General features: G+C 35.8%; 2 protein-coding genes across 4 annotated transcripts in view; both read left to right on the plus strand.

Moving 5' to 3' along the window:
- The window catches only part of LOC143228724 (uncharacterized), a 237,245-nt gene that overhangs the window by 26,059 nt on the left and 183,908 nt on the right, over positions 1–27,278 (plus strand). The gene's annotated exons all lie outside the window — the stretch shown is intronic.
- The window catches only part of LOC143228722 (solute carrier family 53 member 1-like), a 53,415-nt gene continuing 48,091 nt past the window's right edge, over positions 21,955–27,278 (plus strand). For 2 of the 3 annotated variants that reach the window (XM_076460011.1, XM_076460013.1), the window contains exons 1-4: positions 21,955–22,158; positions 24,340–24,391; positions 25,642–25,743; positions 26,860–26,959. In XM_076460011.1, the coding sequence (XP_076316126.1) occupies positions 22,090–22,158; positions 24,340–24,391; positions 25,642–25,743; positions 26,860–26,959 (323 nt within the window). In that variant the 5' untranslated portion in view covers positions 21,955–22,089. The remainder of the gene's footprint in view (positions 22,159–24,339; positions 24,392–25,641; positions 25,744–26,859; positions 26,960–27,278) is intronic. The other variant, XM_076460012.1, reaches the window with a different exon arrangement.

The following is a 27,278-nucleotide window of genomic DNA, read 5'->3' on the forward strand; positions in this document are numbered from 1 at the left end:
ACAAACTTCCATCTCTTACATTGCTTGAGCCTCTTCCAATGTTACACAAACTTCCATCTCTTACACTGCTTGAGCCTCTTCCAACGTTACACAAACTTCCATCTCTTACATTGCTTGAGCCTCTTCTATTGTTACACAAACTTCCATCTCTTACATTGCTTGAGTCTCTTCCATTGTTACCCAAACTTCCATCTCTTACATTGCTTAAGTCTCTTTCATTGTTACACAAACTTCCATCTCTTACATTGCTTAAGTCTCTTCCATTGTTACACAAACTTCCATCTCTTACATTGAGTGAGCCTCTTCCATTGTTACACAAACTTCCATCTCTTACATTGCTTAAGTCTCTTCCATTGTTACACAAACTTCCATCTCTTACATTGCTTAAGTCTCTTCCATTGTTACACAAACTTCCATCTCTTACATTGCTTGAGCCTCTTCCAACGTTACACAAACTTCCATCTCTTACATTGCTTGAGCCTCTTCTATTGTTACACAAACTTCCATCTCTTACATTGCTTGAGCCTCTTCCATTGTTACCCAAACTTCCATCTCTTACATTGCTTAAGTCTCTTTCATTGTTACACAAACTTCCATCTCTTACATTGCTTGAGCCTCTTCCATTGTTACACAAACTTCCATCTCTTATATTGCTTGAGCCTCTTCCATTGTTACACAAACTTCCATCTCTTACATTGCTTGAGCCTCTTCCATTGTTACACAAACTTCCATCTCTTACATTGCTTCAGCCTCTTCCATTGTTACACAAACTTCCATCTCTTACATTGCTTGAGCCTCTTCCATTGTTACACAAACTTCCATCTCTTACATTGCTTGAGCCTCTTACATTGTTACACAAACTTCCATCTCTTACATTGAGTGAGCCTCTTCCATTGTTACACAAACTACAATCTCTTACATTGCTTGAGCCTCTTACATTGTTACACAAACTTCCATCTCTTACATTGCTTGAGCCTCTTCCATTGTTACCCAAACTTCCATCTCTTACATTGCTTAAGTCTCTTCCATTGTTACACAAACTTCCATCTCTTACATTGCTTAAGTCTCTTCCATTGTTACACAAACTTCCATCTCTTACATTGCTTAAGTCTCTTCCATTGTTACACAAACTTCCATCTCTTACATTGAGTGAGCCTCTTCCATTGTTACACAAACTTCCATCTCTTACATTGCTTGAGTCTCTTCCATTGTTACACAAACTTCCATCTCTTACATTGCTTGAGCCTCTTCCATTGTTACACAAACTTCCATCTCTTACATTGCTTGAGCCTCTTCCATTGTTACCCAAACTTCCATCTCTTACATTGCTTAAGTCTCTTCCATTGTTACACAAACTTCCATCTCTTACATTGCTTAAGTCTCTTCCATTGTTACACAAACTTCCATCTCTTACATTGAGTGAGCCTCTTCCATTGTTACACAAACTTCCATCTCTTACATTGCTTAAGTCTCTTCCATTGTTACACAAACTTCCATCTCTTACATTGCTTAAGTCTCTTCCATTGTTACACAAACTTCCATCTCTTACATTGCTTGAGCCTCTTCCATTGTTACACAAACTTCCATCTCTTACATTGCTGGAGCCTCTTCCATTGTTACACAAAATACAATCTCTTACATTGCTTGAGCCTCTTCCAATGTTACACAAACTACAATCTCTTACATTGCTTGAGCCTCTTCCATTGTTACACAAACTTCCATCTCTTACATTGCTTAAGCCTCTTCCATTGTTACACAAACTTCCATCTCTTACATTGCTTGAGCCTCTTCCATTGTTACACAAACTTCCATCTCTTACATTGCTTGAGCCTCTTCCAACGTTACACAAACTTCCATCTCTTACATTGCTTGAGCCTCTTCCAACGTTACACAAACTTCCATCTCTTACATTGCTTGAGCCTCTTCCAACGTTACACAAACTTCCATCTCTTACATTGCTTGAGCCTCTTCCATTGTTACACAAACTACAATCTCTTACATTGCTTGAGCCTCTTCCATTGTTATACAAACTTCCATCTCTTACATTGCTTGAGCCTCTTCCATTGTTACACAAACTTCCATCTCTTACATTGCTTAAGCCTCTTCCATTGTTACACAAACTTCCATCTCTTACATTGCTTGAGCCTCTTCCATTGTTACACAAACTTCCATCTCTTACATTGCTTAAGTCTCTTCCATTGTTACACAAACTACAATCTCTTACAAGCCTCTTCCAACGTTACACAAACTTCCATCTCTTACATTGCTTGAGCCTCTTCCAACGTTACACAAACTTCCATCTCTTACATTGCTTGAGCCTCTTCCAATGTTACACAAACTACAATCTCTTACATTGCTTAAGCCTCTTCCATTGTTACACAAACTTCCATCTCTTACATTGCTTGAGCCTCTTCCATTGTTACACAAACTTCCATCTCTTACATTGCTTGAGCCTCTTCCAACGTTACACAAACTTCCATCTCTTACATTGCTTGAGCCTCTTCCAATGTTACACAAACTTCCATCTCTTACATTGCTTGAGCCTCTTCCAACGTTACACAAACTTCCATCTCTTACATTGCTTGAGCCTCTTCCAACGTTACACAAACTTCCATCTCTTACATTGCTTGAGCCTCTTCTATTGTTACACAAACTTCCATCTCTTACATTGCTTGAGCCTCTTCCATTGTTACACAAACTTCCATCTCTTACATTGCTTGAGCCTCTTCCATTGTTACACAAACTTCCACCCTTCACATTGTAGACATCTTTTGTGCAGGTTTTGCAGTTCACTTTTGTCACTGATGAGTCTCGGCGGAAGTCTATTTCTTTCAGGGGTAAGATAACAACTCCCCATGTCTCTTGAAATGTTATAACATTTAGTTTAACATTATTAGCACTTACATAATCAGCCATTAGCTTCCTGTAGATTGTTTGTTTGTTTTTAATTTCGGACAAAGCTACACGAGGACTATCTGTACTAGCCGTCCGTCTTTTAATTACTCTACAAGGCCTAACATGGCCAGGTAGTTAAGGCGCTCGACTCGTAATCTGAGGGTCGAAGATTCGAATCCCTGTCACACCAAACATGCTTGCCTTTTCAGCCGTGGGGACGTTATAATATGACAATCAATCCCATTATTCGTTGGTAAAAGAGTAGCCCAAGCGTTGGCGGTGGGTTGTGATGACTGACTGCCTTCCCATCTAGTTTTACGCTGCTAAATTAGGGACGGCTAGAGCAGTTAGCCCTTGTAGCTTTGCGCGAAATTAAATAACAAACAAAGTCTGATAAAATGGGACGCGATTTAAACATTCATGATAATATTTCATTTCAAATTTTCTAAATGTTTTTCATCTCTTCACTACAATAGAAACATATTCGTACTAAAACATCGATTTTTTACGATAAACTTGGATCGTTAAAATCAACGTCTCTCTCCTCCCAATTTGGATATTTAAAATAACGCTTTATTCTAAATCTTTTAAGTGATTTTTATCAAGTATCACACAAAGTGTTGAATTTATATTTATAATACAGTTTTGTTTTGATTTTTTCATCTTCCAAACACTCTTCGTCTCCTACTAGTACAGCGGTAAATCTACAGATTCACAGCGCTAAAATCAGGGGTTCAATTCCCCTCGGTAGACTCAGCAGATAACCCAATGTGGCTTTGCTATAATAAAACAAACACTTTTCAATCGACCACCGTTCCTACATCTTCATTTCTTGATTGACTGTCTTGAAACTTGGTAAACTTATACCTTGGTCCAATAAGCTGATACAACGTTTTTCATTACGTCTTTATTAAAGATTTTATGGGGTCAAAGGTCAAACAGCCTCCATAAAATGTATATTTGGGACTCCAGTGCAGTTACATTTACAGCAATTAAGATGAAAATTGTTAAAAATATAAATTTTCATACACCCGACACACTGAAACTAAAACGTTGAATTTGCGCATTTTTATGGTTTGGGTCAGAACTCACAGTTTGTTTTGTTTTTTTGGAATTTCGCGCAAAGCTACACGAGAACTATCTGCCCTAGCCGTCCTTAATTTAGCAGTGTAAAACTAGATGGAAAGGCAGCTAGTCATCACCACCCGCCGTCAACTCTTGGGCTACTCTTTAACCAACAAATAATGGGATTGAGGGTAACATTATAACGCCCCCATGGCTGAAGAACCCGCGACCCACAGATTACGAATCGAGTGCCTTAACCACCTGGCATGCTGGGCCAGCTCACAGTAAAAGCATAATTTTGCAGTTTTGGTCAATCACTCGGCCATATTTTGATCAACTTACATGGTATTTGTTTTTGGTTTTTTTCACATCTCATGCAGTGATGTAAACACTTTTAGATTTTTTCTTATGTCAGAGTTGGTATTGCATGGTGGATATCTGTTGCATTCGTCTGCGAATATTAGCCTATTTAATTTTCATTATTTATAAGAAATGAAAGAGGTGGCATTTTCTGTGTAGGTTTTTAACCTTACACTTTAAAAAAAAAATGGATTCGCTCCTGTGGCATTGGATTCAATATTTCTTCTACACGTGTGCACTGATGTGTGAAAGAGGTTTTACTATAAATTTATTACCAAACTCAGATACTCCCAAACGTTCTCAGTACACGCAGCTCTACCACATATGCAAAAACATTTCACATGTTTGTCTTTCACCTAACTGAATAACTTACGTTGAACAATATTTAAATATTCCAAGTATTTCTTCGCTTTCCACTTTTTTAAAATTATGTTTTTTTGGATCCCCTTAAAAGACAACAAGAAACAAACAAACAATTTTTGCGATCACCAGTTTGGGAATTCTACATCAAATCACCACCTCTCTTATAACCTTTATTTTTCTTTCTGAGTATCTAGGCCTAATTTTGCGTGTTTTCTCAACAAATACGCGGATAAAACAGGTGGAAAGTTAAGAAGTAACCGATACCTTACAATCATTTATAACAGGACAACAGAACCGTAACTTTAGGACAAGGAATCCTGGAACAAACAATATATAAAGCTCACTTTCATCCCGAATATTAACCAATTTATAAAAACAATTCAGGTACTCACATTTACATGTAGCTGACGATCACATCTTGTTGAGCCTCCATGTTCCTAGAATTTCAGTTTTCCGCGTATTATGTAACTTCTAAATAGTCAATGTTTTCTTTGAAACCACTCGCTGGTCGCTTAGCAACATAGAGATCGTTATAGGTAAATTGAGCTTGCGCGGAAGGAAGTGGCATGTTACCACTTGTGTTCATACACCCTGAACATTTTCTATTACTGAGTATTGATATGCATAGTACAAGTAAATAAATCAATATGACACCGATTTTTGTCCAGTTGTTTGTTATTATATTTCTATAATACTTCTGAAACCTAAATTCGTGTCAGTATATCAGATATTCGTGTTACGTTTGTTTGTACAGACACAGCACATATTTGAAAAACGATCATACGTCTTAAATTCCGAGTTAGGCTTAACAGTCTTAAAATCCTGTTTATAATAATAACCATTTAATGCTTATAAAAGTAAAATAATTATTAAAAGATTTTAAGTTACAATCAGACGGTAACTAAGTCTGAAAAGAATTACAAATATGGGATTCGGATTTATTGTGTGTGCATTTTCTTATAGCAAAGCCACACCGAGTTATCTGAAGAGCCTAACGAAGGGAACCGAGCCCCTAACTGATTTCATAAATAACTTTTCAGTTAAACATATCACAGAAATAACATTTTCCTAAATCATTAAAAAAACTCTTTTTATAGAGGTCTCTTCTAGCAACAGGAATTATTTTAAGCAGCGAGTAGCACCCCATGCCTTTTATTTAAATACAATGTCTGAATTCAATATTATTGTTTCTCATAAAAATTACGTTAACTTTAAGTTATATTGCATTGTTTCGTTTTTAAACCATAAGTTTCAATGTATTGTACCGCATATATAAATAGCTTTTCACAAAGTCCGACTCAGTGAGTTTTGCTTTTGAAAAAAAACCCAAAAAACGTCTTAGATGTTGACATGTTCGAGACTGAAAGTTAGGCCTGAAATACTTTTATATTTATATACACCTACAATGTAATAACTTCATTTTGATAACAAATTTTAGGTTTCCAACAGTGCTTTCTCTCGGCTTTTAAACTGCAACTTCGATTTTTTTTTGAATTTCTTTATATTTGTTGATTTCTTTAAAAAATGGATTCCAATATAGTGTATCCACTATTTTTTCAAGTATATCACAGTCTTGTTTATTGAAAAATCACATTTTTGTTCAATAAATTTAACAGCAGTTCGTATAGTTTTAGAAGCCCACTTATACAGCTCTGGTCTCAACTTTTTCGGATCCTTATAGAAACTAAAGCTGAGTCACTCTGACAGTGTCAAGTTTAAGTCATTATAAGCGGTTTAATTACACACACTAGTAAATACAGAAGACGAAATGACAGGAAATAGAGTCAGTGACCTAGAACAATTGACTGTGTTATATGTCAAAACGACCAAATCACGCGTAGAAAACGTGACGTCATTCTTCACGTGTTATGACACTGGCTAGAATTAAGATAACAGTAGAGACATATGATTTTTCAAGCGTTAAAACTTTCGCTTCCAGATTAACCATTCAACCATAGGGTCACTGAACACGTCTTACTGCATTGTTTAGTAATGCGCACTGTGGAAGGATTAGAAAAACAACAGTTCGTGCAACACATTTTAAATCGTATGCACTGTACATTCACGTGCAGCACGCCTTAGAGTGAGCAGAACAGGCTCGTATTACAATATCACTTCGTGAATGTTGAAATTTACACCTTAAAAGTCCATGAAACACACCGTAAACATGTTTTCAGACAGCATTCGTTTAACACGTTAAAAGTTTACGTTTTACGGTGAACTACAGTACTAGATGACAGTTATGTCAAAGAGCTGGTTTAAGATCAATGTGCATTTGTATCACTTGCTGGAAAAGACCTGTACTTAAATAATGTTCACTTAACATTTGCTGTCAACTTGAACAAGTAGACTTAATTTTATATTATTAGGTTAATATAATTTAAATTTCATAATGTTACTCGTAATACAACAAGTATTTAATATAGGTAGAGTCATTCGTACCAAAACACACAGTGACGTCCACATGGTAGATAAAAAGGTTTATACACATACACACAGTGACGTCTGCACTGGAAGATAAACGCTTTAATTAAGAATAGCTAGACCAGTGGTCAGATATTTATTCAGCAATACCATAATTACAACCTTGAATTATAATAAGGAGTGACTAATCAACCACAACACTGAAATCGTAAAACAGAAACTAAATCCACTGAAATCTCAAACGAGCCATGGTTTGAGTCTTACGGGTGGTAGGAATTATACTTACAAAAGGAACTTGATTCTAAGAGGGACTATTTCTTACATTCCCGAACAACTTTAAGTTCATGACTTTCATTCTGCCAACAACACAGTCTTTAATGATGCTGGACAATTTCAGAATTTTAATTAAGGTATTTAAGCTCCAGGAGGAACAATAATATAGGACAATGACTCCGATATATTGTTGCGCTGAGTCGCGGGTACCGAGATCTTTAATTACAGAGATTCATAACTCCCTAGATGCCTGAGTAACCATGGGTCACATATAAAACACCCTCACAAAGATTTCGGGTGGAATATTTATTCCTCGTGAATCTTTTATGCCTCATAGATGTATCAACAGCATGCATCGTCCTCTGTAGGCGAATAAAGAAAAGCAGTGGACTGAAAGATTTTGTTCACAACGTAAGGCTACTTTTATCTCATTCATTTCTATGTTCGTATATCCATTTCGAAGAGGATGGAGCGCAGACAGTCCATTGTTCAATAAATCAACCACCACCACCAACAACAACCCAACATTTTATAAAACACTCGTCATTTCCTGTTATGTTCATATCTAACCCGACTGATCCGGCCATCTTGTCTGTAGCCTAAAAAACGTTGAAGACTCATAAGTGTAAATATATTCTAGCTAATATCATTTCATCAAATAGTGGTTGGTTCACAGCTTCGCGTGTCTTTATTATAACGAATATTTTATTTCAAAACATTTTCTTAAAAACCTCAAATTAATTAATAAGGCCACGAAAAGTTTGGAATCACACTGACGTTGTGCGTTTTTTGAGACAACAAAATTTAATAGTTTGGTTTGAATTTCACGCAAAGCTAGACGAGGGCTATCTGACCGTCACATTATAACGCCCCTACGGCTGAAAGGGCGAGCATGTTTGGTGTGACGGGGGGGATTCGAACCCACGACCCTCGGCTGAAGAGTCGAGTGCCTTAACCACCTGGCCATGTCGCGCCAAAATTTAATAGACTCTTATCATAAAGTAAGACAGAAAACCTAAAAACTACTACTAAATAAACACGAGAGAGAATAGTTCTATGAAACTTTAGTTGTTTATACGAGAAGAGTAAGTATTGTAATTCTAAATATTAAGTGTTTCAGCAGGGAGCTCTTATATATGTAAGTATATGTGAGTGTGTTCTCTGAACAAAACCATTGGCCCGGCATGGCCAAGCGCGTTGAGGCGTGCGACTCGTAATCTGATGGTCACGGGTTCGCATCCCCTTCGCGCCAAACATGCTCCCCCTTTCAGCCGTGAGAGCGTTATAATGTGACGGTCAATCCCACTATTCGTTGGTAAAAGAGTAGCCCAAGATTGGCGGTGGGAGTGGTGATGACTAGCTGCCTTCCCTCTAGTCTTACACTGGTAAATTAGGGACGGCTAGCACAGATAGCCCTAGAGTAGCTTTGTGCGAAATTCAAAAACAAACAAACAAAACCATCACAAGAAAATATACAAGAAGATAGCAAAGATTGATAACTGAATTTTGGTCTAATCTATCATACTGGTAAACTTGTAAAACCTGTCACTGGTAGTTTATTCGTGGTTGTTTAGTGCTCACAGAAAAAACAAACTGTACTTTGATAAATGTTTACCTCTGACATTAGAACTACACCAGAAATCACGCGCTTGGTTAGATGCAGAGAAGCAAAACTCTCAATTCCTGTTCGCTTTAACTCCTCCCCTTTCCTGGTGGCTCAGCAGAAAGCTAATGGCTCTATAATGCTAAAATCCGGGGTTCGATCCTCGAGGTAATGGCAGCACAGATGACTCATTACGTAGCTTTATGTTTCACAACAAACAGACCATACTTTATTATAACGATACATATCCATTAAGTCTGCGGACCTGCAACACTAAAATCCGGGGTTCGATCCCTGAGGTAATGGCAGCACAGATGACTCATTACGTAGCTTTATGTTTCACAACAAACAGACCATACTTTATTATAACGATACATATCCATTAAGTCTGCGGACCTGCAACACTAAAATCCGGGGTTCGATCCCTGAGGTAATGGCAGCACAGATGACTCATTACGTAGCTTTATGTTTCACAACAAACAGACCATACTTTATTATAACGATACATATCCATTAAGTCTGCGGACCTGCAACACTAAAATCCGGGGTTCGATCCCTGAGGTAATGGCAGCACAGATGACTCATTACGTAGCTTTATGTTTCACAACAAACAGACCATACTTTATTATAACGATACATATCCATTAAGTCTGCGGACCTGCAACACTAAAATCCGGGGTTCGATCCCTGAGGTAATGGCAGCACAGATGACTCATAACTTAGTTTTACGTTTAACAACAAACAGACGATACATATCCGTTAAGTCTGCGGACCTGCAACACTAAAATCCGGGGTTCGATTTCGCGCGGAGGACACAGCAGATAGCTCAGTGTGGCTTTGCTTTATATAAAACATTCAAACACTTAACTCGGGGCTACAGTAATCTGTACAGGTTACAATCCACTGTTTTTGTGAAAGTTATTAAAAATGTGAGAATTGTTTTCCTAAAGAAGATTTGCTGTTCCTATGGAAACACAAATAAACACGTAATAAAACGTAAACAATTTAAAACCTGATACCAAAACATTGTATAAAAAAAACAACACAAGTTGGAGTCATTGATTAATCTTTGTTATAAGCACTCGATGCACGTGGCTAATATTTGGAGCTACGGTACACAGTTTTTCCGTCACTAATTTACATTCTTCGTTATTACTTGAACACACTAATCAAAATTGTTCTCGTTGTTTTGAATTAAGCACAAAGCTACACAATGGGCTATCTGTGCTCTGTCCACCACGGGTATCGAAACCCGGTTTTTTAGCGTTGTAAGTCCACAGACATACCGCTGAGCCACTGGTGGGGCGTTAATCGAAATAATAGACAAATATTTATCAGCAAAATGTTAGCAACTGGTAGAGGGAAAATAATTCCAGTTTGTGATAATATGACATGTGCTTTTATGGGTTGGAATCGTGTCGTTGGAATAAGAGAGGAGGAAGTAATGATGGCTTATTTTAATCTATTTAGGTGGCCAACATATCGTTTGGCTTCTAATATTTCAAAACTAGAAGTATTTTAAAGAAATATATTTTAGATGTCTCTGGAATCACATAAAACTACAATATACATAAATATATTGTTGCCAAGTTGTCACGTTTTTAGCAAGCAGTCAAGGGCGTCGATCCTAGGGTGGTAAGAGGACGGTTTCTCCACCCATAATTTGGTTGATGGTTGGAGGGGAGGGGTAAATATTTAATCTGTTGTATAAATTATGCCCACCGATTACAAAATAATGATAAGTGCTCTTCTGTGCACGTGATGAGAACACTGTTATTCTACTGGGTCACCTTAGATGTTACAAACTACAGTGAATAAGAAATGTTTGTTTGTTTTTTTGAACTACGTGCAAAGCTACACGAGGGCTATCTGCGCTACCTGTCCCTACTTTAGCAGCGTAAGGCTAGAGGGAAGGCAGCTAGTCATCACCACCCATTTCCAACTCTTTGGCTACTCTTTTACCAACGAATAGTGGGATTGACCGTCACATTATAACGCTCCTACAGCCGAAAGGGCGAGCATGTTTGGTGCGACGGAGATTCGAACCAGTAGCCCTCAGATTAAGAGTCGAGCGCCTTAACCACCTGGCCATGTCGGGCCTAATAAGAAATGTCTAATGGCGTTAAGAACATGTGGACCTTCTCTCCACAATTGGCGAATAAGTTCATAGTCCAACGTAAAATCTACTTTATAAACATACTGTTAGAACTCTTCTGTGTATTACTGACGAAGATGTCCCCCAGTGGCACAGCTGTATGTCTGCGGACTCACACCGTTAGAAACCAGGTTTCGATACCCGCGGTAAGCAGAGCACAGGTTGCCCCTTGTGTAGATATGTTCTTAATTCTATACAAACAAACTGATGAAGTGTTTCACCTATTGTGCTACATATTTCTTGGATTTTTGCCCCTGCGTACATTGCTGAACGCCACCTCTTCACACCCCAGCCCCTATTGCTAATCCTCATGGGCGTCTGCTGGATATATTATATGTATATATATAGAGAGAAGGGTGGGCAGGATGACAAGATATAAAAAACCACAATTATAAAAACGCAAAACTGATTTTCCAGGGTAGAAAAGCACCCCTTGAGGATGCCCATGCCACCCTCCAAAAATTAAGGATTTCTCCTCCACATTCTAACAGATGCAGTTGAGCGTGTATACAGAACAATAATAAATAACTTACGTTATCAATAATTACGTCAAAAAGATAATAAATGTCCAAGAATCTTATGTCACCAGTGGACACAGTATGAGGACTCTAGATGTGAAACGTTTCTCTCCATACCTATCAAGCTAGGTCAGGTGAAGCTCGGCTCGTCCTCTGAAGATCGCGGGTTCGAATCCTCGTCACACCCAACATGCTCGCCCCTTTTAGCCATGGGAAAGTTATAAAGTTACAGTCAATCCCACTATTCGTTGGTAAAAAAGTATCCCAAATGTTGGTGGTAGCTAGTTATGATATAGCTGCCTTCCCTCTAGTCTTACACTGCTACGTCAGGGACGGCTAGCACAGATAACCCTCGTGTAGCTTTGTGCAAAATTAAAAAAACAACAACAAACCTTTTGATTTTATTATCCAAACATAATTCATCAAAATATTATTTCATTTCTACAGTTGTAAAGATTTAGTTGTGAACACCGAAAACAAGTTGGTTAGTGTTAATTTCCAGCATGCAGATCATCCGTGTATAGACTATAAGACGAATGTTGTGTTCATTATGGTGTCGGAAGTTAGTAAGGTTGTTTAGAGATTGTTAGACTGAAGAAGACACACAAGCTTTAACCAAACACGGCTCGTTCAAACCACATAATACAGTGGAAGATGTGAACCTTGGTTCTCCTGAAATGATGTTATGTAATTTTTTAACGAATTTCTTAAAAGAAAAACCTAAACAACCAATTAAACAACGTTTCACTTTATCTTTAATGCACTGTTTTGCCATGATAACATTGTTACAACGATTCTGTACTGTTGGTGAGTTCTCTTCAAACACTTAGTGAAAATCGTTCAACGTTCAGTCCACCTAGCGGTCATAAATTATTGTTTTCCTCCTTTCTGAAAGTTTGAACACTTGTACGCTGTCGTAAATTGCTGTAGGCTTACGTTATGAATGACGTTCAAACCCAAAAATACTAGAAGTGATGTATGATCAAGTTACTTGTAAAGCACAATAACTGAGGAAGGTTCGCATAATTCACACTAACCGATTCGTCCCTCTACCGTCTTCACTATCTTATCCGAAACTATTTTCGAATGTACAACAGCGAGTAAAAAAGTTGACGTCAAATCTTAAAATTTTCTAAGCCTACTTAACTTCATCATTAAGACCTCCAGCTCCCTTAGGTTAACAAACAAATTACAACAATAATCTACCAAATAACAATACTGTAACTTACTATATGTATATACACACTCAAGACTTTGCTAAATCAAAATCAGATATTTCAAGTTAACGTGTTTATAGGTGGAGTTGTTACAACAAGATTAGTTCATGGCACCTTTTGAGGAACTCGAGCTGAAAACAAAGAATTGTAAATATTTTAAGCACTTTACCGACTGACCTACCAGTAAGTTAGGCATCACGTGGAGGTCAGATGCAGTTGTAAGTATGTCATTTGATTTGAGTTGGAAAATGGGTAAGCAGTAACGGTTATTGGTCTGTAGTGGACATATTTATCAATTAGCATACGAACTCTTCCCAAATCTACAGAATAAGACCGAAATTTCTGAAGTTTCAAGAACTTACTAACAAATAGTATTAGTATATTTAGGCTTACGTTTCATTTTCGTTTTCTCAAAGTTTTATATATATATATATATAACATAGATATAATTTTAATGTATTTTTTATTATTATTAAATTAACTTTAAAATATCGTACAAAACTGTCGTCGAAACGCGACGTGACGTCATAGTTCCTTTGTAAGGAACATTGACGTGTAATACATAAAAAACTTTCTTGGTTTGTTTGTAGTTAAGCGCAAAGTTACACAACGGGCTCTCCGTGCCGTCCTCGCCGCAGGTATCGAAACCCGATTTTTAGCGTTGTATGTCCGCAGACTTACCAGTGTCACTGCTGAGCACTTTGATTACAAAACTACTGCATACGACTCGTAGCGTTTTGTTAAAATGTGGTTTGTTTCTTTTTTATTAAAAATTTGTTTCTATTAACATTTATTTATTTTCACCCATTAAGTTGAAGACAGGAGTTGATACGTGAAGACAGAATTACATAAACTTTATTCAACTTAGTTGTTTAAGGAGTCAGGTAAATAATCAGTTGCTTTTTTTTTGCTTTTTTTTTTACAGGACATACAGTGTCAAAAGATACAAATGTATAATTCACAAGTCACAAACGTTTCAGTTGCGTAATTCATATGAAGTTGCATCCATTATTCCGAAGCGGTCAGTATTGTCGATTCCTGCCACATTTGTGTTCGTTTTTTCTTTCTTTTTATTACAAATAAACTTGACTTTCTACAAACTGCCATACCAGTGGGAGTTAACGTGTAGTTGTAGGACTAACATGGCTGAAGAACACAGAGATATCTTCTGTCAAACATAAGGAAGTTTTGTTGTCAGTAATAGCAGTGCTAGGTCCACACAGTTGACCAGCTTTTCTGGATCTCGTTTGGTTCGTCGCTGTCAAATGTCATCACGTTTAACAACGCCATCTATACAGATACGACTGTAAAGTACGACTTTATCACTGACAGAGTAGCGAGAGTTTCAGAGGTCGTCACCCAACAAATGGTACACGAATCAGGGGAACAGAAATAATGGAAAATTCTAGAAATAATTATATTAGTATAGATATCTTATATTGAAGGCAAATGAATAAAACTTAAGGGTAACTGTTTGTTTTTTAATGTATGAAATTTGTATGTTTTATATTGTACGTTATTCTAACTGACTCATCGTTGTTTAGTTTATCTACCTATCGGTAGGGGCTTTTATGACCAATGTTACGTCACTTTGTGTTCTGCACTTTGTTGGTTATACTGCCTACGATTCGTTAAGTTAACGACCCTTTTTCGTGTGAACACATGCACACGTGTTTAATATTATTATATTATAACGTACGTTAATAACGTTCATATTTTAAAACAAGTCCACTCAAACGCTCGTCCATTCTCTAAACACTATCCCCAAACAAAGAGCCTAAACTGACAGAAAGAAATAAAGGACACATGTGCTGTGCTGGTGTTGTCCATATATGTAAACGTCGTAGTTCGTACACACGTGGCTTTACTGTGAAGACTCGAGCTTGGTCGATGTCCGCGGAGTGCGGGTTTATTAAACGTACTGACAAATCTAATCAGTTTCATCTTGAAACACGCCCACTATTCATGTATTGAACAATGTCCCGACCGTAACCTAATATACATATCTTTAATACATACAGATCAGGTATACAACACCCGTCTGAAAGGTACTATTGTTGTTTTATTTTAGCTTAAAGCTACACAATGAGCTATCTGTGCTCTGTTCATTGTGAGGAAAGGAACCTCGAATTTTAGCGTTCTAAGTCAATAAACTTGCTGTTGAACCGCCAGGGTAAGAAGTGAGGAGTATTTTACGAGATATATATACATGCATGCATTTAAAATGTAAATACCGAACACAGGCTTCTCTACTGTATTACATATTCAAGAATAAGTGTATATTACACTCGTGAAACGACTAAACAGACAGTAGATAATTAGTAACACAGAACCGATGAATATTTAATAACGTTTTGCAAATTTTATCATGTCCCGATTACGAGTTCACGTTTTCTGACAAGTAGAAGTTACAATTAGATGCAACAGAGAAAGCCTTAACGTGTTATTCTGAAGTCAAGCATGCTTTACGAGGAAAACGTCAAGTGTATCACAGGCTATTAAACTACAGAATCAACAATAGTGCTGGCTGTTAAAATACACACTTGTTTCTTTTGTCTTTCTTTCTTATTAAGAGTGTTTTTACACGTAAGGCACAATATTGTATGAGTTTATATTATCACTTGGCTATGCTTTTATAGCAGGGCTATATACCCACAGAAACAGTATTTATTAGGCCACATTTGGAATACTGTGTTCAGTCTTGGGCTCTGTTATCTTAGAAAGGAGACTGAATTGTTGGAAAGTTTCAGTTTGCTTGTTTTGAATTTCGCGCAAAGCTACTCGAGGGCTATCTGCGCTATCCGTCCCTAATTTAGCAGGGTAAGACTAGAGGGAAGGCAGCTAGTCATCACCATCCACCACCAACTCTTGGACTACTCTTTTACCAACGAATAGTGGGATTCACCGTCACATTATAACACACCCACAGTTGAAAGGGCGAGCATGTTTGGTGAGACGGGGATTCGAACCCGCGATCCTCACATTACGAGTTGAGCGCCTTAACCACCTGGCCAGGATGGGCCGTGGAGATGCGGTTTCCCCATTTTCATAATTTTGCGCCCTAACGCTCTAAGGTGCGCTTCTTTTAACAATAAATAATTTAAATAACATTTTACTTCCAAGCCAATAATTTGTAAAGGTTGTCTTCAGATGATAGATTCAGTTAGTTTACAGGAAACCTTAATAAGTAGTTGAATGATAAGGGCTGACTGAGTTTTTAGTGTTTAGTTTAAAATATCGGATGGTTTGTTTGTTTTTTGTTTGTTTTTGAATTGCGCGCAAAGCTACTCGAGGGTTATCTGCGCTATCTGTCACTAACTTTGCAGGGTAAGACTAGAGGAAAGGCAGCTAGTCATCATCACCCATCGCCAACTCTTGGGCTACTCTTTTACCAACGAATATTGGGATTGACTGTAATATTATAACGCCCCCACGGCTGAAAGGGCGAGCATGTTTGGTGTGACGGGGATAATTAACCATCTGGCTATGCCGGGTTATCTACTGACTGACTGAGTGTCAATACGTTACTGTATACAGAACGAAAGGCAACCAATGAAACAGTTTCTGTCCTACTCTAATTGGCCTCACACAGCAAGGTGGGTAAGGCACTCGACTCGTAATCTGAGAGTCTTGGGTTCGAATCCCCGTCACACCAAACATGCTCGCCCTTTCAGCCGCGGGGGCGTTATAATGTGTCGATCAATCCCACTTTTCGTTGGTAAAAGAGTAGCCCAAGAGTTGGCGGTGAATGGTGATGACTAGCTGCCTTCCCTCTAGTCTTACACTGCAAAATTATGGAAAGTTAGAGCAGGTAGCCCTCGCGTAGCTTTGCACGAAATTCAAACAAACAAACAAACCTACTCTAATCCATGAACAATTCATTGACTACAAACGTTCAATTAAAACTATAATTATTCAAATAACTTAATCCTTTACAAATAATCGTCCATTTTAGATGTTACTTGAATAAACTTTTAAAATGTACAAAACAATAACGGTTTTAAAAATCATATTTTTAATCATTTTTTTATAAAAACTAAGAATTGTAATCACTTCTGATCCACAAACATCGATCGATACGATAGATTGTTTGTGGAAATAAGAAGTAAAATCAGAGAAACGAAATCTACTGTGTTCAGTTTAAGTGTATAGCAGGTTGCATCTTGTCTCGATTTTAAGATAAAAAACCGGTCTTAAAGCAAGAAATAAGAGCTAACAGTCAAGGCTTTGGATAAACGTCTTGAAAGGTCTTAAACTTCACAAATTTAAGAACAAAAACCCTCTGTAGAAAAACTGAACGACGACAATATGTCATCTTCAATCTGAGAAGTTGAGCCTTCCAAGGTAAATATCGTGCGTCTTTTGTTATTATATATAGCAAAGCCATATCGCGCTACCTATTTTGTCCCAGCGAGAGATCGAGTCCCTTATTTTAGCGTTGTAAATCTAAAGACTTACTTACCACTGCCCCACCGAGAAACAAATTAAATGAAATATTTTTGTTATTAAGCATCAGGCTGCACGATGGACTACGCGATCCGATTTTGCCACAGGAGTCGAACCCAAGATTTTAGCGTTATAAGCGCTCAAGTTTTCCATTGAACTACCGGAGGCCAATTAAACATTTACAGGGTACAGTTTTGAAACACTCTGTATTAACTTAACCCTATAAAGAAAAATTAACACATCAATAACAACCCTGTAAACAGTACTTAAGATATCAATAATCACCCTGTAAGCCCCCTAGTGGCACAGCGGCATGTCTACAGACCCACGCCGCTAGAATCCGGACTTCAATACCTGTGGTGGGTAGAGAACAGACAGCTCATTTCCAAAAAGGAAAACCAGTTTCAATAAAAAATGAGTTACTCATGCTCATGTAAAAGTTCTTATGACGTTTTGTAAAAAATCTGTTCGTGATGGAGAGAAATGGATAATATTTTCGGATTCATTGTACAGAAATTACCGCAGACTATGTAAAACTTAAGATAACAAAACCATCGCAGGCCTGTGTAATGGGAAACGTAGTTTGAGAAATGTATGTCGCAGGCCAGTCGCTAGGTGTTAGTGTTGTTTTCAGCGCGAAAGCTACCAATAAGCTAGCTACCTACGCTCTATACAACGTGGCAAATCGAACCCCATACCTTAACTCTGCAAGCATCTATTGTTTAGTCAGATGCATGCCAGAAACTTATATTTGTTATTAAGAGCATTGCATGTATCGAAACCCAATTGTTACTGTTGCAAGACCTCAGATTTACCGCTAATCACTAGGGGGCTACGAGTACCTATGAAGGAAAGCACGTGACGCTATTACACTAGTAAATGACTTACGACAGGTTACATACGTTGTAGAAAACACACGTTTTGAAAGTTTCACGAGCTAACAAATCATTGTATGCTAACTATGTATGAATCGAGACACTGACTGTTTCACCAAGTCTACGGCCTAATAAAAACTCATTCTGTTCTTCATTTTTTGTTGAATTCTTACAAGTCAACTCGAGTACTATCTGCGATTAGCCGTGCCCGATTTTGAAGGCAGCTGGTCAACAACATCCACCGCCAACCCTTCTACGAACAGATGGTAGAATTGATTGTCACATTATAAAGCCATATGACTGATAACGTGCGAACATGATCGACGAAAGGTATCGATCCCGCGATTCGCAGATTATAATAAATATATCCGTTGTAAGCTAACCTACCGCTCAGACTATCTCCACTGCGAGAGTTTGCGAATCAGATATTCGACACTAACCTAAATAAACCTTAAAATATTTATATCCAAGTTTCATTGAGATGTGACCAAGAATATCCCTCAATTACATGTCACACCAAACATGCTCGCCCTTACAGCCGTGAGGGCGTTATAATGTTACAGTCAATTCCACTATTCGTTGGTAAAAAAGTAACCCAAGAGTTGGCGATGGGTGGTGATGACTAGCTGCCTTTCCTCTAGTCTTACACTGCTAAATTAGGGACGACTAGCGCAGATAGCCCTCGTGTAGCTTTGCGCGAAATTCAAAACAAACCAAACTCAATTACCTTAATATATTGTCTTAGAACCTGATAGAACACCGTAAATGTTTGTGAAACACACAAACATAACCAATAACATTTGTTCACATTATGGGGCCACGAGACCGCTGTTTGCTGACGGGGGTGGAGTACACCAATTACACCGCGTTCTTGCATGTGCGTCTGGTCGTTCCTGTAGTTAGAAGTTACGCGAACTCACCCCCAAGCTTCGCGTGCTGCGCGAGCAAGGGTGGTTCGCAGTTGTTACAGCAAGTAATTTTGGACACGCCCAACGTCAATTCCGAACACACAATTTAGTTCTCGATGATATACAATATATTTTTAATTTTATGCAACAAAAAACGTTCTGTATCATTATTTGATAATGAACTACGACACAGAAATGCATATCATATCTGATTTATCACAAATCAATTTATAGGGGTTATTGATTCTGTTGAGAAGCCCTTAAAATTTCGTAAGGAATTACACGAGACAGAACCAACAGACGTTGAAAGTTTATCTTTCGTACAGAGCTATACAAGGGCTACAGCATATTCTGTCCTTAATTCTGAAGTGATAAACAAAACAAGGAAAGTTAATCTTAATGTCGAGGAAGGCACCTTGTCAACAGCTCGCTGCCAACTTTACTGACCATATTTTAGAATATAGGTGTGCACCCACGTCCCTAAATACGAAGTTCGTTTTTACGGCTACAAGACAAAAATTCATATCCCAGAGTTTCACAGTACTGGTTCCCTAACCCTTAAATTTCCGACCACCGTTAAAATATTATTTGGAAACGTTTCTAGCAGATCCAGTCATATACCACAAATATTATACCACGTAAAAGTTGATTTATGCATTTAAACTGGATTTTCTTTTTAAATACAATTAAAAAAATTGTTTATTTTGGGGCAAACTAATTCCAATAACTTTCTGAAATTTGAATCGTTTGTCTGAAAAATAAAACCCAAATAAAAACATGACAAGATAATGGCCGTAAGAGGGCTATAATTACGTAAACATGCTTTATAGTAACAACAACAAAAATTACTTACTATCACCACCCGTGTGAAACAAGAAATAAAATATATTTAAAAATCCATTTATATTAATTAAAGACATTTAAACATGACGAGTGCAGGTACCTACGGTCTGGCTGAAGCGACTGAATGTTTGTCATTGTAACGATAGGTACTAGACCATGGTGATCGTGTAGGCTTAGTAACCAGGACAGTCAGACAGCAGAGTATTGTTTATTGTTTCACGTTGTTGTAGTAATAATAGTTTCACAAAAGAACGAATTAATTACATATCCTTCTCCAATTCAATTTATGTGCGAGTAATTTAAGTTTTGATGTCTCCCGGGGTTTATTAAAAAAACATCGGAAGACAAACCGAGTTTAAGACACTCACTCCATAACACTACTTTTAACCGTTGACTTTATATATACTATTTTATAACGCCATCTAATGGTCAGAAATATTGCACACAGTTATTTCAATATGCAAATAAATAACTTAAAATACGATTAACAGTAATTACAATTCGCGTACCTGATTCAGTTCACATCATAATAGTTGATGTACATGACATTCATAATTCCAATAGTATGAAGACCACATTTGTATACTAGTCAGGCTGGCGAGTCCTGTATTAAACGAAAGCTTTGGTCACCACTGAATATAGAAATATAATGTGATCGACTTACTGTATTCTTTGCTTCCTCTTATTAGTTCTATGAATTAAGGTAGAATCTTAGATAGGTGTGTTTGTTTTTGAATTTCGCGCAAAGCTACACAAGGACTACCTGCACTAACCGTCCCTAATTTAGTAGTGTAAGACTAAAGGGAAGACAGCTAGTCATCACTACCCATCGCCAACTCTTGGGATACTCTTTAACCAACGAATAGTGGCATTAACCAAACTTTACAACATCCTCACGGCTGAAACGGCAAGCATGTTTTGTGTGATTGGATTCGAACCCGCGACCCTCGGATTACGAGTCGGGCTCCTCAACAACCTGGCCATGTTGGGCCTCCCAAAGATTAAGGGTTCATACTTTTAAAATTAACTAGTATTACGCACAGATCCAGAGTAAATAAGAAAGCTGTGTTGAAAATATTAAACATGTATATTTTAAACATGAATTTACACATAGTTAATACTCTAAAAGAAGCTACATAGATAAACATAATACTTTAGCAGAAACCAAATTGAGAGTCACATATTATATCACTAAGATTTAATAAACGATAATGTCAGGTTTGAGTGTGGAACGTATCAAACACAAGGTCAAAAATAAAGAAAGTTCAGCTATTTTCTCAAAGATTTTTTTCAACTGCACAAATATATTTTAATTTGATCATTTTTTAAAAATACATCTTGTTGCACCTCATAAATTCAGGTCTAGTAACAAATGGTCCAGAAAAGAAAAATATTCTCGTAAATACATTTATTTATGAACTTTGGAATGGAATTTTGTAATCTTAGATTACAAAACTAGTTATCCACTTGAACTTATATATATATATATATAGGGGTGAGTTTTGAACTGCACAAATATATTTTACAAGTGTACATTAGGTGCATGCACCCTTGAAAATATGTCACAAAGAAATACACTGAGGAAAACATTTGTATTTCAAAAACAAAACACAAAATATTTACCTTAAGCCAAACAATTCTTGATGTCTTGGATATTAATATATTTCAAACCCAGTTACGCTTTTATCAGTTAATATTTATCATAAACTTATTATGCACAAAATGATACTTCTTTGTGACGAAAATAATCGCCAACGTTTACGAAATACAGATGGTACGCCTAACACAGCGTAAACAAAATCTTCCTCGAACGTACACACTTTACGCACTCAACCAGATAAACTAAACGAGCACGTGCACCTGTCTTTTAAGCAAACATACCTATTAGGTCCAAGTTTATATTTCTACATATTGACCAATGAAGTTGCAGAAATTTTGTAGGAAATTCTAGGCCGGGGCTAGAAAATCTTTTGTGTATTATTGGCCAATCAGATTGCAAGTTTAACGAAACACGGCGCAGGAGGTATCAGCTGGCAAGTGTAGTGAAGTGTTTATAATATCGTACGATTTAGTTTAAACTGAAAGTATTTAATGGTGATGAATTATAGTGGAGAATAGTGAGTGAAATTTAGTCGTTTATTATAATGAAATTTGCTGAACATTTATCTGCACATATAACGCCAGAATGGCGGAAACAGTATATCACTTACGAGGTAAGATGTTAAATTTGTGTGTTAAATTGTTAAAGACAGGTAGTTGTATTACTAGTAACAACAAATATTACTTGTGTAGCTTATATATTGTTCGCTACTGTAACTTTAGTACTGAATTTTTAAGCTCAACATATAAAAATTCCTGTCACTGTGTAGTATTACTAGTTTGGGCCTTATTACTGTTATTAATCAACTTGCACACTAAATGATAGGCTTTTACTATAGTGTAATGCAATAAAATTAATATGACATAATTTCATCCGTGATATATGATGGAGCTGAAAGCTGTACTTCTCTCAAGTGTTGTCAAGTTGCTAATTCTGGGCTTTAATTTTAAATAACTAATAAATGCAAAATATTCTCTGTGTGTCACTTGTAAAGTGTATCAACCTCTTTAAGTTCTTCTGTTGATACTTTCACTGATTGTGAAACCAAAGGTGAGCTTTGAAACCGAAATTGGTAGAACTTTAACTTCACATTGTGAAATTTCAAAATTCACGTAATCATTCACACTATATTTATGAAGAAAGGGAGAGAAAAAAAATCTTAATATATGTTATAACAGCACATGACACGAAACTTGTGTGGAAGACCTTTTAATTAAACACTTCACTGTTTAAAATGAAGTCTAGGATCTCATTATAAATATTTCTTCAAAGTATGGAAAAACCTCAACTCTTATTTGGTTCATCAGGCTAACCTATCAATATTATTAGCCTGATGGAAACATTGTATCTAGAGTTAAAAATATGCCTAATGAATATTTGATTTTCGTATTTTGTTTATCACATTTAAAATATTCATAGCAGATTTAAGTAAATGCTTGTCAGTTGTTTGAATTTTGCTCAAAGCTACTTGAAGGCTATCTGTGCTAGCCATCCCTAATTTAGTAGTGTAAGACAAGAGGGACTAGTCATCACCACCCACTGCTAACTCTTGGGCTACTCTTGTACCAACGAATAGTGGGATTGATTATAACACCCCCACGGCTGAAAGGGCGAGCATGTTTGGCACGACGGGGATGCGACCCTCAGATTACGAATCGCACGCTTGGCCCCCATGTAAATGCAGTATAAATATGATGGTCTTACTTAATAAATCATTATTCATGAAAATAGTTTTAATACTTGCAACAAAGTGAGTGAAAAGTTTGCTATAAATAGTCTTAAACAAGAATATTCTAATTTGTTGCTTATAATTGTGTTTAACTGCCTCCAAATATTGAACTTTGATATAATAATTGTGTTATTAATGGTAATACATCTGTAGGCTGTTTTTTAAATTGTTTATATTTTAATATAGTTGATAATAATTTACATTTATGTATTTTGTGTCAACTTGTTCTATACTTTTATCTTAAATGTGATGTTTTAAACCTTAGTTTGTACATGACTTTAATATAATATTATGTTGTATTTTAAATCATATACAGATGCATGTGTCTATCTTTGCAGTTTGATTTTTGTATGTACTTATTATTTTGATAGCATTTTAACCTCTCATATGATGATTAATTTATAAATGTGATGTTGATTGTTTGATAAGATTTTTTTTGTTATAGTTTGTAGGTGTAATTTCTTACATAATGTTTTTATTGTGGGTTTTTACTTCTGTTGCTGTAACTAGCCTATTTATTTTGTTTTTACATGTTAGTAAGAGTTACGAAAGATCATATGTATTTTAAGTTTCAATGTTGTAGTTGATTTATTTACATCTTTTGAAGTATTGTAACAATCTTCAATAAAGCCTTTGGTGATATAATATGAATGATATTGTATCATAAGTAATTAATTTATTCATTATTGGAAGTAAGTTTTACTTTCTATCCTTCATATAGTATTTTCTCCATTGCTTTAAATTTTTAATGCTTGTAGTGATGCTGTTATAATGTTTTTTTTTCTTTTCACCCTGAATAATATATAATCACTCCATTTTAAAGCATCTTGGAGATTCCTTACTAAGTATAGCAAAACATATTTTCTTTTGGTTGGTTTCTTTAAATATATATGGTTGTGTTGATATGGAAGCTTATTTTAAAAGCTAAGATAGTTAACTTATCACAGTATGTTTTATTACTGTTTTTTGTATTATGAGCTTTAAACAAAAGAAAATTCAGTAAATATTATGTGACTATACTTATGAATGATCTGTTGATGTTTTTGTATTAATTATTCTTAACAGGAGATGAAAGGAATGTTGTATGCAGCAATGGAGACGGCACCGTCGACAGAGAGTTAGTCATGTTACTTTAAATCTACACTCTTTCTGTACATCGGTAGAGAATTAGTCGTGTCACTTTAAATCTACACTCTTTCTGTTCATCGGCAGAGAGTTAGTCCTGTTACTTTAAATCTTCACTCTTTCTGTACATTGGCAGAGAGTTAGTCGTGTTACTTTAAATCTACACTCTTTCTGTACGTCGGCAGAGAGTTAGTCGTGTTACTTTAAATCTTCACTCTTTCTGTACGTCGGTAGAGAGTTAGTCGTGTTACTTTAAATTTTCACTCTTTCTGTACGTCGGTAGAGAGTTAGTCGTGTTACTTTAAATTTTCACTCTTTCTGTACGTCGGTAGAGAGTTAGTCATGTTACTTTAAATTTTCACTCTTTCTGTACGTCGGTAGAGAGTTAGTCGTGTTACTTTAAATCTACACTCTTTCTTACATCAGCAGAGAGTTAGTCATGTTACTTTAAATCTACACTCTTTCTGTACATCGGCAGAGAGTTAGTCATGTTACTTAGTCATATTACCTGAGTGTAAGTAACATTTCAGATAAGTAACAAAAAAATACCTTGTCTCTTTTAAAAAAACTGGTTAGAGTTAGTCATGTTACTTTAAATCTTCACTCTTTCTGTCCATGTCATGTAGTATTGTAGTTGATTGGGAATACCTTTGTTTTCAACAAACAGTAATAACAAAGTCCAATATGCGATGTTTTTTATAAGAATAACTTTTATGTGAATTGTTTTTAGTGTATCATTGTGATCAACACATGCTGGGTTATTTTGGTAGCACAAAAAATTTGTAATTTTAATAATTAATGTTGGTGTTTTTTAAATATTAAAAGTATTATGGTACACATAATAGATGATTTGGTTTGACAATAATCAAAACACGCAGCTTATATGTGCATTTATGCTGATAAGGAATTATTTTCTAAACCTGACACTGAAGAGTGTTTTTTTTTAAAAAGTAGTATATGATAAATAACAGGAACATTAGAATGAATAAGAAATGTGTGTCACAAAACATAGAACAGAATCTTTTGTAAATTATTTGTTCACCTTGTGTCAAGAAAAAACAATAAAAATCCAGACATTTGAGCCAAAAAAGTAACACAAAAAATTTAAATGGTGAATATATTAATTTAAATAATTATGTATAAAATGTTATAAATTTGTAGGGGTTGCTGTAAACAGTTTGTTTCTGCTATTTGATTTGGCAGATTCATGACATTTTTAATATTTTCAATTTCTTGTTTCAGTTGTTGAACAAAGAGAAATTACTAGATATTTTGTAATGTTTGATGAAGAATTTTTTCACTACTGTGACAAGGAATTAGCCAAAATAAACACTTTTTTTTCAGGTAAGTAACAAAAAATACCTTGTCTCTTTTAAAAAAAACTGGCTTGTTATATTATATGAGTGTAAGTAACAAAAATACCTTATCTGTTTAAAAAAAACTGGTTTCTTATATTATCTGAGTGTAAGTAACAAAAATACCTTATCTGTTTAAAAAAACTGGTTTCTTATATTATCTGAGTGTAAGTAACAAAAATACCTTATCTGTTTAAAAAAAACTGGTTTCTTATATTATCTGAGTGTAAGTAACAAAAATACCTTGTCTCTTTTAAAAAAAACTGGTTTCTTATATTACCTGAGTGTAAGTAACAAAAATACCTTGTCTCTTTTAAAAAAAACTGGTTTCTTATATTACCTGAGTGTAAGTAACAAAAATACCTTGTCTCTTTTAAAAAAAACTGGTTTCTTATATTATCTGAGTGTAGGTAACAAAAATACCTTGTCTCTTTAAAAAAACCAAAAAAACTGGTTTCTTATATTACCTGAGTGTAACTTATATTATCTGAGTGTAATTAACAAAAATACCTTGTCTCTTAAAAAAAAAATGGTTTCTTATATTATCTGAGTGTAAGTAACAAAAATACCTTGTCTCTTTAAAAAAAACAAAAAAACTGGTTTCTTCTATTACTTGAGTGTAACTTATATTATCTGAGTGTAAGTAACAAAAATACCTTGTCTCTTGAAAAAAAAAACTGGTTTCTTATATTATCTGAGTGTAAGTAACAAAAATACCTTGTCTCTTGAAAAAAAAAACTGGTTTCTTATATTATCTGAGTGTAAGTAACAAAAATACCTTGTCTCTTTAAAAACAACAAAAAAACTGGTTTCTTATATTACTTGAGTGTAACTTATATTATCTGAGTGTAAGTAACAAAAATACCTTGTCTCTTTAAAAAAAAAACTGGTTTCTTATATTATCTGAGTGTAAGTAACAAAAAATACCTTGTCTCTTTTAAAAAAACTGGTTTCTTATATTATCTGAGTGTAAGTAACAAAAAATACCTTGTCTCTTTTAAAAAAAACTGGTTTCTTATATTATCTGAGTGTAGGTAACAAAGTTTAGAATTTGATTGTATTTGTGGCTTTAAAAATTATTTTTCAAGTGTCTTTCCTTTTTCAGAAAAGCTAGCAGAAGGAACTCGTAAGTTTAGCAACTTAAAGACGGAGTTGAATAATGCTTTAAGAGTTTCTGGTGTAAAAAATAAAACTTCAGTAAAGAGGTAAGATGGTTTTGTGTTAGTTCTTAGTAACTAACATATGAAGCACAAATGAAATGTAAGAGTAGACATAGTTTTGTGTTAGTTCTTAGTAACTAACATATGAAGCACAAATGAAATGTAAGAGTAGACATAGTTTTGTGTTAGTTCTTAGTAACTAACATATGAAGCACAAATGAAATGTAAGAGTAGACATGGTTGTGATAAGAACACACGAGACAGAAGTGCTGACTCACACTTTTTATCACTGTGGTAATCCTAAGTACTGTAATGATGATGGATACCAATACCAAAAGGGACTGCTATTTTTAAGCTCTCTATG

Source organism: Tachypleus tridentatus, chromosome 10, assembly GCF_004210375.1.
Source record: "Tachypleus tridentatus isolate NWPU-2018 chromosome 10, ASM421037v1, whole genome shotgun sequence".
In the NCBI taxonomy this organism is placed as follows: domain Eukaryota; kingdom Metazoa; phylum Arthropoda; class Merostomata; order Xiphosura; family Limulidae; genus Tachypleus; species Tachypleus tridentatus.